The following is a 15,454-nucleotide window of genomic DNA, read 5'->3' on the forward strand; positions in this document are numbered from 1 at the left end:
TAAATAAAATTAAAAATATAAATGGAATATAAAAAAATCACAAATAATATATAAAGCACCACAAATAAGTAATAATAATAAACAATAATGTTTATTCCTACTCACACATACATACATACATACATAAGCAATACAAAAATGTATGCTATATAATAATATACTAATCCATATGCTAGAATGAACCAGACCCTAGTTTTCTGCTGTTTTTTAAATTATTATTTTTATTCTTAATTTTTTTAAGAATGTTTTTTTTCATGAATTTCTTATATATAACAGTAATAAATTATATATATATATATATATATATATATATAAAACATAATATGGAAAAGATATAAAATGAACAAAATATAACTACAGTATAGAAAAATATTATATATAAAATAAATACATTTTATATGCAAATATAAATGTAAAATATCTGGTTTTGTGGTTTGTTACCTTTTTATTTTAAGACATTTTTATGCTGTCCACTGGCACATTCCATTGTGACAACTTAGCACAGATAGTTTTAAAAGTATGAACTGTTATTGGGGCATGTTGTCACAGGAGGTCTTTCTTTTTTCCCAGGCAATAAAGATGGAAATGTTCAAAAGGTTTTTGTGAACAAGACTTGAAGACTACTGATAGAGAGCTGTACAATGAACTATAGGTCTTATTGTTAATTCAACTGGAGTATTCCCAAGGTGAGCTTGTCTGTTAATGTTTAATGACTGGAAGTGACAGGACATTTTGTGAGGTCAGCATTTTCTACTGGACACTCATTCGGCTGATGATGGCTAGTCACATGCTTTACCATCACTACAGTCACATGTATTTAGTTACTGTATGTCTGGCTAAAATATTTGGGTTGGTGAGAAAACACAAATAGACTGGTGACTTATAATTTGCTCAAAGAATAAATGATGGTGCCTGTGCTCTTCCTTTATTTCCATTTAAAACACAAAATAATTTAATATTTGATGTTATCTTTTACTTTGGCTTCAGGGATTTGACATCTGGTAATCTGAAGGTAAGTCTGAACTACAGTACACCAGATTAATTGCAAAAATGGTGGTAAATGCAACCGGTTTACATCACAACTCTACCTCCCTTCTCGCTGGCAGCGTCTGGCATTTCCAAATGGGTTTCCATTTAATTAAGTAATATGCTTGTCATTTCATTTTCATGTGCATTAACCCCCGCAGAAATACAATACTGGAATGACAATAAGCTCCTTAAGGCTGATACAATAACAGTAATCTCTATAAAGTTGTTTTTATAAACTGTGCCGTATGGTCACTTTCATTTTTCAAAACACCTAAGTAATGATTATGAGCTCGCAGACATATGTTATGTCTAATGGGACAGAATCAGAAGAGAAAAACAGCTTAGATACTAAGCCAAGCGCAAGTAATTCAGAAAACGAAAAACCACCAGAAAACTCAGGCCTAATGGCATATGCATTATGTGAGCCTTATTATTAATCATTTGTTATGCTTTTTATTGTTTATATTTATTATATATTTATTTTTATTATTTGTGGTGACAAATAATCACAAATAATTTTAATGGATAAAAATACAATTACATTTGCATTTAGTCATTTAGCAGACGCTTTTACCTAAAGGGACTTACAAAACAGGACAAAAAAACCAACAAAAGAGAAATAATAATAAAAATAATAATTATGAGTATTTTATTTATTTATGGGTATTTTTATTATTGTATTACAATTAATTTATTATGGATAGTTTAATTCATATTTATTTATTTGTTTTATTTAGGATTTTTTTATTAATATATATATAACTATTTTATTAATTATAATATTATATATGTGTGTTAGTTATTATTTGTCACCACAAATAATTAAAAAATTTTGTATATTTGTATGGTTTATTTATATATGTATTTATTTATTCTGGGTATTTGTATTAATTGTAATAATAATAATCATTATTATAATAACTGTTATTATTATTATTATTATTATTATTATTACTACTACTACTACTACTACTATTATTCTGGGTATTTTTATTCAATTTATTCATTTATTTAGGTTTTTTTTTTTTATTTATAATTATTGTCACCACAAATAATAAAGATAAATATATAATATTAATAATAATAATTATTATTTTTATTATTAATCATCATTATCGTCACCATCATCATATAAAAGTAAAAAAAAAACCCATATATTATTATATAGTATACATTTCGTGGTGATGTTTTTTGTAACAATTAATTATGATAAAGAAACAATAAAAAAAAACTCATTCTAATGAAAAATAATAAGTATAAGATTAGGAATAAAAACATGAAAACATGATAGAAGTAATTCATAAAAATTAAAAAATAGAAAAACTGCAGAAAATTGCTTCCTTTTAGCATATGAATTATGTGAACCATATTATTAATAATAATAATTATTATTACTTATATTATTATATTATATAGGTAGTAACAAATTTATGGACAATTAAGTGATAGACTATAAGAATAAGAATACAAAAGTCATTCATGAAAATAAATGAACACCAGAGAAGTCTGATTTGGTTCCTTCTAGCATATAAATTATGTTAATCTTTTATTCATTATTTATGGATTTTTTTATTATGTTTTAATACTTCTATTTGATCTATAAATACACTATATTAGTATTAGATATTCATATGTGGTTTATTAAAATGATAATAATAAAAACAACTACAACGGTAACGGAGTAGTAACAAACCTCAAACCAGATTTTCCATGTCTCCTCTTCGGATCTGTACACAATATTCCATGTTAACCTGATAAAAACCACTGTGCCTAATGATGCCAGATGTTGCCTGGCAGCTTTAGTGACAATACAAAGGTCAATCAGTGTATAACGGTGCCGTGTGACATGGCCCGGGCTGATGGGAGGCAGCTGTTTTAATGGTGAATCTCTCCATATGGCCGGTGCTTGTCGCTGGGCCTTTTCTCACAGCGGAAAACCTCATAAACAAGCCTCAGCTCTCATTCCCACTTCTCTCTCTCATACAAACACAACCTAAATCCAATCACCTGGGCCTCTAAAGAGGATGATGTTGATTAAAGAGAACTCAGAGAACGGTGTTCACACCAACACACTTCCATGTCTCGCTCCGTCATGAGCACGGAAACACCGGGAGGCTTACAGAGGGATTGTTTAGACAGACAATGGTGTCTACCTGATCTTAATCCCAGAGCTGCAGAGAGTACTGGGATTGGTGGCATTTAATAAAGGAAAGTGCTCTCGTAATCTGGATTTGCCAAAGTGCCCTTTTGTGTTAATCAGACAATTTTTACAGGATGCTTTATGACATCTGTCACAAGGAGAACCAGGAGTTCATGATCGTTTGTGTCGGACATGATGATGGATGTAAAGTACAGTGACAGTTAAAATGACCATATTAATTGGACATAAAAAAAAAGTTTGCATCAGAACTACACATTTTATATGTATTTAAGTATTTTTAAGTATTATAGTTTATAGTCAAAATATTAATTTTATGATTTTTATGTTAGTCTAGGTTGTTGTTTTAGTAATTGTGTTGTCTCTCTCTCTCTCTTTTAAATTTTTAGATTTAATTTTATTAAGATTTTATTTTGCCTTGGCAAAGACCTATAATAAATATCTGAAACTAGCTTTTTTAAAAATAAGCTTTTTATACTTTTTTATTTCAGTCAATGTTTATTTTAACTTCAGAATTTAAATCCTTCGTAACATTATTATGAGCTTTACTGTCACTTTTCAGAACGTATATGACCAAAATGTATATAATTATCTTAGTTTTAGTAATTTTGCTGTTTTCTCATTTTATTATTGATTTTATTTCCATCTCTTTTTTTATATTATTTTTTAATTGAAATTTTATTTTGCCTTGGCAAATAGATAAAATAACTGAAACTACAGCTGAAATTTAAAAAAAAAAGTTTTTTATAACTTTATAACTCATTTAATGTTTATCATTTTATTTTTTAAACATTTTATTATTATTATTATTATTATTATTTATGTTATGTATTTTATTTATTTATTTATTTTAATTGAGAGTTTACTTTAAAGCTAAAAAAGAGATGAAACTAGCTAAAAAAAAAATTAAGTTTGTTTTATACTTTATTTCAGTTAATGCTTATTTAAAATTAATTCAAAATTTAAAATCTTTTGTAACATTAATTAAGAGTCACTTTTCAAAATGTATATGACCAAAATGTATATATTTAGCTTAAAGTTTGTCATTTTTTTTTCTTATTTTATTATTGATTTTATTTTTTAATAATTTTATTTATTTATTATCATTATTATTATTATTATTATTTTATTCTTTTGCCTTGCAAATAGCTAAAATAAATAGCTGAAATTAAAATATATACTTTATTTTATTTCAGTCGTTTGTTTAAAATCAATTCAAAAATTGTAATCTTTTCGTAACATTCTTACGAAACCTCAGTGTCACTTTTCAAAAGGTATAATATGACCAAAATGTATATATTTAGGTTAAAGTTTAAGTAATTTTGTTGTGTTGTTTCATTTTGTTATTGATTTTATTTTTATAATTTTATTTTTTAAATCATTCACTTTTTTATTTTTATTATTTATTTTTAATTGATATGTTGTTTTCCCTAGGCAAAGGGCACGGTAAAGGTTAGGACAAACAAAATGGCTGAAACTAGCTGTAAAAAGTTTATTGTTTATTTCAGTTAATGTTAATTTAAAATTTTAATCTTTCGTAACATTATTACAAAACTTTACTGGCACTTTTCAAAATGTATAATACGACCAAAGTAATTTTGTTGTTTTCTCATTATATTTTTCTCATTGTATTATTTCATTCTTTTTAGTGTTTTTTAGTGTTTTTATTTTAGTAAAAGTCAAAAAGTTTTTTTTTTTTTTTTAAATAATGTATTTTATGAAAACATTTTTTTTTTTTATAGTTTACATTTTTATTTCACTTTTAACTATAATAACCCTGATATTTTTGTGGAAACCAAGATTCTTGATATACAGAAAGTCTAAAAGAACAGCATTTATTTAAATTGAAATTTTTGTAACATTATATATATATAAAACAGAGAATCATGGGATACTGTACAATGAGGTGTATGAAGGTACACACACACACACACACACACACACACAGAGCAGCTAATCGACTCAGGTTGTGTAATTACTTTTGGGTTGCAGCGAAAAGCTGCATTTTTATAATTAAAATCCAGTGTATCAGCGATGAAGCATAATAAACTACTTCTAAAATGGAGGATTACATTGATAAGCCCCAGAAGGCCAGATGTGGGAATCGGGGGGCTGGGTTGGGGCTGGATCCGGCAAATCTAGGATGGGATTAATGGAGAAAATCCCACGGGCCGGAACGCTGCCTTTTCCATGAGGATTAGGGTCTTGTGTGGAGTCAACATGCTGTAATCCACCGATTAGCTGATATAATCACCTGTAAATACACCTTGGCCCGCACACATCCCACAGTGCCAACCGCCGCCGTGCACAGAGGGTAAAAAAGTTTAGGCCAACCCAGAAAGATCTGATTGCATGAATGTAAAAAGAAATGACTGATAAGATACATAATTCATCTGATGAAACAGTTAGAGAGTAAATGCAAGAGAAAGCCATGTACGGTTTAACGTCTGCCATATGTAAATACTCAGCCGAGCATTGCATCTTGTGTTTATGTTTCTGTAAAACATATTCGGTGTGCTAGAAGTCTGCTGTATGTAATGTCTGATGAATCAAAGCTGTGTTTGATGACATATACTGTCTACATATAGCCACTGCTCTACAGATTTAGTAGTTGTAGCTGAATTTAGATTACTTTTGGAATTGTTTAGATTATACAGCTTCACATTAGCTCTTTTTAGAGTACACTTTCTAATGTTTGACTGTCTGGCTGCTGGATAAACCTGATGAAGAAATACACTGAGGTGACCAGTAGTCAGCACTCACTACTCTTGAAGAGTCCTTTTTTAAAGCAATGTACTGTTAGCAAGTTATTATAACTTCACAAATAATAATTATTAAATTGAGTGAGAAATAATACCTTAAATGCTAAAGCAATATTATCTTTCTATTGCAGAGCTCAATTACTATGACTCAGCTTCACTGTAGTGCTCGATATTTTTAACTTTAAGGCAGTAGTTCCCTCTAGTGCTCCTAGTGAGGAATTACTTTTGTCTGAATTTCTTTTTTTAGGGTGCGCTAGAGCAGGGGATTTCAAACTTTTAGATGCCAGATGTTATGAAAAATTAATCATAAATATGTGTCAAATATTATTGAAATTATATATTGTTTCTATGTCTATGACATTTTTATATTTGTATGTGTGAATGTGTCTTTCTACATCAGAACTAGACGTTTTAGAGGGATCTTTTACTTAAATGCACACAGGCACACAAGATTATTTGATGAATAGAAACTGGGTGTTTTTAAGCATTTTACATTTATTACAAATTTAAACAATAGATTTTGTTTGTGAACCAGCCAAAAGTTTTTGAATGGTAAGATTTTTAATGTTTTTTTTAAAAGTTAAGTTTCTTCTGCTCACCAAGCCTGCATTTATTTGATTCAAAGCACAAAAAAAAAAAAAAAACAGAAAAAATTTGAAATATTTTTACTATTTAAAATAACTGTTTTCTATTTTATTTTTAAATGTAATTTATTCCTGTGATTTTTAGCATCATTACTTCAGTCACACAATCCTTCAGAAATCATTTTAACATGCTGATTTGCTACTCAAATCATTCCTTTATCATCACTTTTGATCAGTTTAAAGCATCCTTGCCAAATAAAAATATTAATTTCTGTAAAAAACAAAAACTCCAAGCTTTTGAATGGTATAGTGTATAATGTTACAAAAGATTTTTATGTCAGATAAATGCTGATCTTTGGATTTGGATCTTTCTATTCATTAAAGAATCCAAAAAAAAAAAAAAGTATTTAATTGTTTTAAAAATTAACAACAACAACAACAACAACAACAACAAGTAGTGTTTCTTGAACAGCAAATCAGCATATTAGAATGTTTTCTTAAGGATCATGTGACTGGAGTAATGATGAAAATTCAGCTTTGTTCATGGGAATAAATTACATTTTAAAACATATTCAAATAGAAAGCAGTTTAAATAATAAAAATATTTCACAATATTACTTATTTGCTGTATTTTGGAACAAATAAATGCAGGCTTGGTGAGACTTAATAAAAAAAAAAAAAAAAAAAAAAAAAAAAAACACATTAAAAACCTTGCTGTTCAAAAACGTGACTGGTAGGCCTGGTGTATGTTCAGCTTTTGTACTTTTTATCTAAAATCAATTTTATACACCAACCTTTTCGTTTCTATAACGTGTGAATATACCCCATGTTGTCTAATGCAATGCAAACAAGATTAGCGACAACCACGCTGGCGATGCTAACGGGCTATAAACTAGCAGCGGACTCGACGAAATCAAACTAAAACTAATGATAAAAAGGCACTCCGATTGTTGTGCCATCATTTGGCACGTCCGTGCTACTTTAGCTAAAGTTAAGGTGCACACTCACCGTTTCCCTGGTGCTCGTGTTCTCGCTGTTTTTGTGCAGAAATCCGCAATCCTGAGTGACGATGAGAGCGTCGGCGCGACCGTGTTGCACGTGGCCGTGAACGACATCAAGCTGCGGCAGACGGAGACCCTGAAGAATATTGAGAAGATGTTGTGGCGCATTCAGGTCATCACCAGTGGTATCATTACGGGTTAAAATGGGAGAAAATGCCCCTACAGTTACGCAGACTTCAGCTGATGATGACATATTGATCTAGTAATAAGGCGCATTTGGAAAGTCACCCAGTCAAGAACATTTTAAGAGAATGCTGGGAGTATGCATATAAAGAGTTTGCAAGCTTTGGTTGGATTGTAGGGAAAGAAGCACAGAGATTGGGTCTTGATGAGTTGATATTGCACCAACAGTGGCGATCCCTGCAATACCTCCCTGGTTGTTCCCAATGCCATCTGTTGATTTAAACATTCATAAAGAAATCAAAAGCATCAACATGGACATCCCAATAGTTTCAGCTGTGCAACAGTATGTCAATCATGCATACTACAACCCCTGGCAAAAAAAGTATGGAATCACCCCTCTCAGAAGATGTTCATTCAAATGTTTAATTGTGTAGAAAAAAAAAAAACAAGCACATATATGCCACAAAACAATTTTCACTCAACAATCCAAAAGGCTGTATAAAACACTTTTTTAAAAAAACAAAGAAAGATAACTATAGTCAATTACAACTGTTTTTACAGATCACACAGAGGAAAAAATATGGAATCACACAAATCTGAGGAAAATTATATGGAATCACCATGCACTTTGCATTTCTAAAACAAACACCTGTATCTGATTACAACTGCTAATTAGTCTGCAGTTAAAAAAGAGTGCTTGCACACATTAGTGATGTGTTGAACCAAGATGATTGACATAACTCATGGCTCCAACATGAGAGATGTCAGTTGAAACAAAGGAGAGGATTATCAAACTTCTCGAAGAAGGTAAATCTTCTCGGAATGTTGCAAAAGATGTTGGTTGTTCCCAGTCAGCTGTGAAAAATTGAAAATCTGGACCAAGTACAAATCAAATGGAAAGGTTGTAAAAGGGAAGTGTACTGGTAGACCAAGAAAGACATCAAAGCGCCAAGACAGAAAACTTAAAGCAATATGCCTTGAAAACAGAAAATGCACAACAAAACAAATGAGGAACAAATGGGCAGAAAGTGGAGTCAATGTCTGTGACCGGACTGTAAGAAATCGCCTAAAAGAAATGGGATTTACATACAGAAAAGCCAAACGAAAACCATCATTAACATCTGAACAGAAAAAAATAAGGTTTCAGTGGGCTAAAGAAAGACAATCTTGGACTGTGGATGACTGGATGAGAGTTATATTCAGTGATGAATCACGAATCTGCATTGGGCAGGGTGATGATGCTGGAACTTTTGTTTGGTGCCGTTCCAATGAAATTTATAAAGACAACTGCCTGAAGAAAACATGCAAATTTCCACAATCATTAATGATATGGGGTTGTATGTCAGGTAAAGGTATGGGAGAGATGACATCTTCTATAAATGCACAAGTTTATGTTGAGATTTTGGACACTTTTCTTATTCCATCAATTGAAAGGATGTTTGGTGATGGTAGCATAATTTTTCAGGATGATAATGCATCGTGCCATAGGGCAAAATCTGTGAAAACATTCCTACAGGAAAGACATATAATGTCAATGGCATGGCCTGGCCAAATAGTCCGGACCTCAATCCAATTAAAAATCTGTTGTGGAAATTGAAGAAAATGGTCCACGACAAGGCTCCAACCTGCAAAGCTGATCTGGCAACTGCAAGGAGACAAAGCTGGAGACAGATTGATGAAGTATACTGTTTGTCATTAGTTAAATCCATGCCTCAGAGAATTCAAGCTGTTATAAAAGCCAGAGGTGGTGCAACAAAGTACTAGTAGTGTTTTTATTTGGTGATTCCACATAATTTTCCTCAGATTTGTGTGATTCCATATTTTTTTCCTCTGTGTGATCTGTAAAAACAGTTCTAATTGACTATAGTTATCTTTCTTTGTTTTTTTAAAAAAGTGTTTTATACAGCCAGAAGTTTGGATTGTTGAGTGAAAATTGTTTTGTGGCGTATATGTGCTTGTGTTTTTTTTCTACACAATTAAGCATTTAAATGAACATCTTATGAGAGGGGTGATTCCATACTTTTTGCCAGGGGTTGTATTGAGTTTTGCAGATATACAAAGATGGATCTAAAGACCCAGGGACGGGAAGAACAGCAGCTGCAGTGTATATACCTAAATTTAATATCAAAATTGCTAGGAGAATCTCTGATCATGTGTCTGTATATACCTTTGAGTTATTAGCAATTTGTCTTGCACGGCAATGAGTCGAAGAGATCCAGCCTTATACTTCTGTGATTTGCACGTATTCAGTGGCAGCTCTGAAATGTTTACAGAGTGGAAAATCAGACGCTAGACAGGACATATTATATGAAATATTACAGAGTTGTGTTTATCTATGTACATTTTTATTTTAATATTTTTTTTTAACTAATAGCTGTAATCCATAACCGTTTGTATTCCACACTCTGGAACAGTAGGTGGCGGACATGCACCTTTAACGTTGGTTTGCCAATCCACCAAAAAACTCGAGAGAAGAAGGAGACCCTGAAGAGGGACTTCAGGAGCCTGATCGAGACGGTACTCAGCACATCACTTGCGACGAGGATCAAAGTGTCAGGACCGCTTCGACATGGGCACGAAAGATTCATTAGACTTTTTGCTCTAAATGAATGGTTATTGTTATAGTGTAAAGAACAGAAACTGGTCTTTGTTAATAATTGGAATCATTTCTGGGAACGTCCTAGGCTTTCCCGTGCTGATGAAAATTTCTTAGATAATTGCTATGATGGTTTTTCTTCTAACTTAAATGATAGTACTTGCGCTGCCCAATCTATAAAGACTGTGTCTGTTCCTCGAATAGTGAGGTCAAAACATACATTTGATGCAGGATCTAGAAAAAAACTGATTAAACATGATTAAACCGGAAAAATGCAAAATAAATGAACAAAAACAATTTTTTAAAACTTGGGCTCCTAAACATTAGATCACTCACACCCAACCAATCAATTAATATTGTAAATTAATTGATCACAGATAATAGTTTTGATGTACTCTGCTTGACTGAAACCTGGCTAAAACCAACTGATTGTATTGGTCTAAATGAGTTTACTCCACCTTGCTACTGTTATAAGCCTGAACCCAGGGTTGCCAGGTTTTCACAACAAAACCAGCCCAATTGCTATTACTCACTAAAGCTCTCACATATCACATTTTCTTGGCATTTTAAGTATTATTTTGACGTAACAACATGGTTTTATTTATGTATGTGAGTTGTTTACTTTTTACATTTTGTATTCCAGTTGACATTTGTTCATTCAGACTGATTTGTGAACGCAGAACACACACAAACAGAAGAGGCAGGATTTTTTGCCTTAACCAATCAAAGCCGATCATAAGTAGTCATATCCAATCATATTGCGATGGAGGCATTGCCTCCTGTCATGTGACTTTCCCCACACGCTTTTAGGGGGTCTGTGAAAACCAAGCGGCAACCTCCCGGTCTCCCTCTTGAAGCCAACACGGAAGTGACTAAAACTGCAATTCATCGACTGGCCGCTAGAGACTGGCTCCAAAAGGGAGTCAGTCCCATAGACTCCCCATGTTAAAATGCCCAACATTACAGCAGAAAAAAATATGTTTACAGCCTGGTACAAAAAGTGGTTTTGGTCTACATAGTTAATTTTGCCCTTCATGTCAATTGTGAGGGGGGTTAATTTTTTACTGTTTAAATTTTATTAAGCCTTAAAGTTACGAGTATGGGCTCGTAATGGGCATGAGTATGACTGAAAAAGAAATTTAATTAATGGGGGGGTTAAGTGTTAAAATGGCTTGCCATATATGTAATGATTTCTTTAAATGAAGATATACTGTATCCAAATACATTCTCACTAGTTCTTTATGAGGTTGAAGATATCTCCAAATGAACAGGGAGTGGTAGCTATTGTTTTTTTTTTTTTTAATCATCTTTATCATTATTGCAATAGTGACTAGTATCTATTTAAATATTTCTAGTAAGCAGTCATTAGATACTAGTACTTATTTAGTAGATACTGGTAGTTATTTATTAGGTATTAGTACTTATTTATTAGACATTAGTATCTTTCATAATTATTACTAGTAACAATTATCTTACTGGTCAGCACTGCTTTTTTACTTGTCTTATGTTATGACTAGTCCGAATGACCACAGTAGAGTTCAATTAAACATTTTACTAGTAAAATACAAAATCTTACTAGCAACATTTCAAAAACTACTAGTATCTAATAAATGTGTACTAGTTTATTTGAACAATAAGTAATAGTATGAAATGAATAAGTACTAGTATCTATTTACAGTTTTTTTCAACTGCTTACACACATTTTCAAAACTTTGCCTCTCTTTTTTGCAAAACTTTACACACAAATCCAAGAATTGCACACACAAAATGCAGAATGAAGCACTGCATTCAAAATATCACAAACACATCTCAAAAGCAAACATTTGTCTTAGGTTGCTAACATCTTTGCCTTAATATTATATTTTTGGATATATCATATACACACAGTGATTCAAAACCTAAACCTCTTCTTTCATGAGCTCCAGTGAACATTTCTGTACAAGATTGAAAGTAATTGGCAGAGAGATGTTGAAAAATTCACAGTAAACAAGAAAGCAAGATTTTTATTTTATTTTTACTTTTTACTGTAAGCATTTGTGGTTGTGAATAAAGTATTACACAGTACGAAAGAAAAGAAACACATTCCCAGTCAAAAGTATCTTCTGCTCAGCAAGCCTGCATTTATTTGATCCAAAGTAGAGCAAATACAGTAAAAAAAAAAAAAAAAAAAAAAATTTTTACTATTTAAAATAATTGTTTTATATACATTTTAAAATGTAAATTAGTGTGGCATTTTGATTGGTTGTGTTTGAAAAGAAATCATGATAATTCCTGTTAGATTTTTGTGTGTTATATAGAGAATTGTATGTTGTATTTTGCAAAGAGTTTTATGAAATTGAAAACTGAGTCAAAGGCAGAGATTTAGCGTATGGTTTTGCAGATTTGGTGTGTGGTTCTGGTGTTTGAGTGTCAGGTTTTAGAAATTGTGTGACAAGAAAAGATTTTGTGTGTAAGCAGTTGAAAAAAAAGCTGTAATAGGTAAGAGTATCTAATGATTAAGTACAAGTACATAAAATTATTACTATTCACAACTGGAATACATACTAGTCAAAACTGAACAGTTGATATCTCAATGACTGATTATCATAGAAATCAATGGAATTTTTTTTTATTTGTTACTAGTAACAGAATGGTTACTAGTCACTATTGGAATAAGTAGTATCTGTTAAATAGATACTAGAATCTAACGAATAAGTACTAGTATCTATTAAATAGATATTAGTATCTAATGAATAACTTATAGTATCTTATAAAAAAAGTACTAGTGTCTATTTAATAGGTACTAATATCTTTTAAAAAGGTACTATTAGCTAAACAATAAGCACTGGTAGCTAATGAATAAGTACTAGTACTTAATGGAAAAGATACTAGTGTCTAAAAAAGTTCTAGTAGCATGAAAATAGATACTAGTACATCTTTTAAATTAAATGTTAATATGGCTTGCCACAGAAGAGTATAATTAAATACTAGTCACTATTGGAATATGTACTAGCATCTAATAAATAAGAACTACTATCTAACAAATTAGTAGTAACTTTACAAAAAAATCTAGTAGCTAAAGAATAAACACTCGTAACTAAAGAATAAGCACTAGTAACTAAAGAGTAAGTACTTAATAGAAAAGATGGTAGTCTCTAAAAAATAAGTACTAGTAGCATGAAAACAGATACTAGTACAGCTTTTAGATTAAATGTTAAAACAGCTTGCCGTACACCAGAGGTCACTAATAAGTCACATCAAACTCAGGAAATACTGAAAGATGTCTTTTATTTCGAAAGACATTTAAGGAACACTCCCTCACATGGGAAAACAAGGTTATTTTGGTTCTTAGCAGATTTCAAAATTAATTCAACAAATGACAAAGAACAAATTAAGACGACAAAACGAAAAATACAACCGCGAAGTGAAGTGATACTATTATAGACCATATTTTATATATAAAACAAACAATGCACGCTCAATAAATATGACACAAACACAAAAAGCCTAATAAGTAAACGTATAATACACCATATTTACTTAGGGTGTTTTTTTGTTTCTTTCTTTCAAAAAGGGAGTTCAGAAGGACTTGGTTTAGTAAAGCACCAGGCAGTTTCAGTTCAATCTTCCAGGTAACAGCAGTATCAGTGAAATCATAAGATTACAAAAAACGAAATCATCAATACATAGGTTAATGTTTGAAAACTAACATGAGCTTTCACTTAAACCAAACACCCTATTCAGTGTCAGATTATCTCTAATAAGTGCTCACATGTCGGGTGACACTTCCTGAATCCTTAGAATGTTATAAACCCAAATAGTTTTTTGTTTTTCAGTCTGTTTGCTTTTAATTACACATCTGCTGAAGCATTTCAGATATTATTTATGCATTTACGAATCCAACTTGACCCCCGCAACACAATATACAGTAAAGGGTTCGATGTGCTCATGTATAACTTAAACAAGCCACGTCAACCCAAAGATTTAATAGGATAAGCAGTTGCATGACAGAAATATTCCTGTCATACGAACATAACACTGGTCCTAAAGTAATGTGTAACATGCCTTAGTGGCTACTCAAGTTATCTGAAGTCAAACAGTGATTTGGTTTAGGTCGAGAATTATAACTCACTCAGTCATACACAGATGCACGTGAATCCGCACACTTTCTCATTCATAAACACACACACACAGTCACATACAGTAGTGCAGTTAACATTAATCACTTGCGTCCTCTTTGTCGAAACAGAAATACTCTTAGAAAGCAAACGGTGATTAAGGAATCCAAGATGTGGCGTTTTATTCTCATTTTCGTCACGTGACCTGTTGAAACCTCAAACGTCCCACGGTAAGGGCTCCGGTCACAGTTTTTCTTTGATCGTTTTGTCTCGAGTTCTAATGCTGAAAATGGCGCAGTCTCACCGAAAGCTTTGACCTCTTTAGAAGTTAGTGGTGTTTTACAAAGTGCAAGGAGTTAATGAGTCCGCAGACGTCCCCTCCCGCAGAGAAACAACAGGGAAGAATCCATCCAACTGGATGAGGGAGCGAGAGGGCAGCCGGAGAGCTCATTGGGTAGAGTGCATTTGTGTCCCGCAGAATTCAGTCTCACAAAGTCAGCCCCAAAACGTCTGTGCCAGAAAGATGCTACACTTCTCTGAGGAGAAAAAAGACAACAAGAGTCAGAAAACTGACTTTTATACAACACATTACAACCATCTGAGGGCAGAGAAAGTGTTGGAGAAGACGCTAGATATATTTTTATTACTATTACTAAAATTAAATAAAATGGGTAAATATTTTCAAGTTTCAAAAATAAACGGTTTGAATGAATAAATGAAAAAATATCTTGTATGGTCCAATATTATTTATATAATATAACATTTTTCAGTTTATATATTTTACTATATTTAAAAAAAAACAATTTCACAGTGTTGTAAAATAAAAATTAATAATAAATAAATAAATGTTTAATTATTTAAAAAATTGATTTCATTACAACAAACTATATTCTATATTATCTTATTATAAAAATAATTTTACAAATTATGTTTTTCTATTTTCTGTAAATCTGGAGCAATCTATATTGTAAAATTGAATACTGAGGTTGACCGACTGTCAATATTACAATAAAATATAAATGTGAAAAATTTTATTAAAATTAA

General features: G+C 31.4%; 1 protein-coding gene across 7 annotated transcripts in view; it reads right to left on the bottom strand.

Moving 5' to 3' along the window:
* Nucleotides 1-13,563: 13,563 nt before the first annotated feature.
* The window catches only part of plekhg5b (pleckstrin homology domain containing, family G (with RhoGef domain) member 5b), an 84,871-nt gene continuing 82,980 nt past the window's right edge, over nt 13,564-15,454 (bottom strand). For all 7 annotated transcript variants that reach the window (XM_051096452.1, XM_051096451.1, XM_051096450.1 and 4 more), the window contains one exon: nt 13,564-14,946. In XM_051096452.1, coding sequence (XP_050952409.1) covers nt 14,937-14,946 — 10 coding nt within the window. In that variant the 3' untranslated portion in view covers nt 13,564-14,936. The remainder of the gene's footprint in view (nt 14,947-15,454) is intronic.

The sequence above is a fragment of the Labeo rohita genome, chromosome 23 (genome assembly GCF_022985175.1).
Source record: "Labeo rohita strain BAU-BD-2019 chromosome 23, IGBB_LRoh.1.0, whole genome shotgun sequence".
NCBI classification, from domain to species: Eukaryota; Metazoa; Chordata; class Actinopteri; order Cypriniformes; family Cyprinidae; genus Labeo; species Labeo rohita.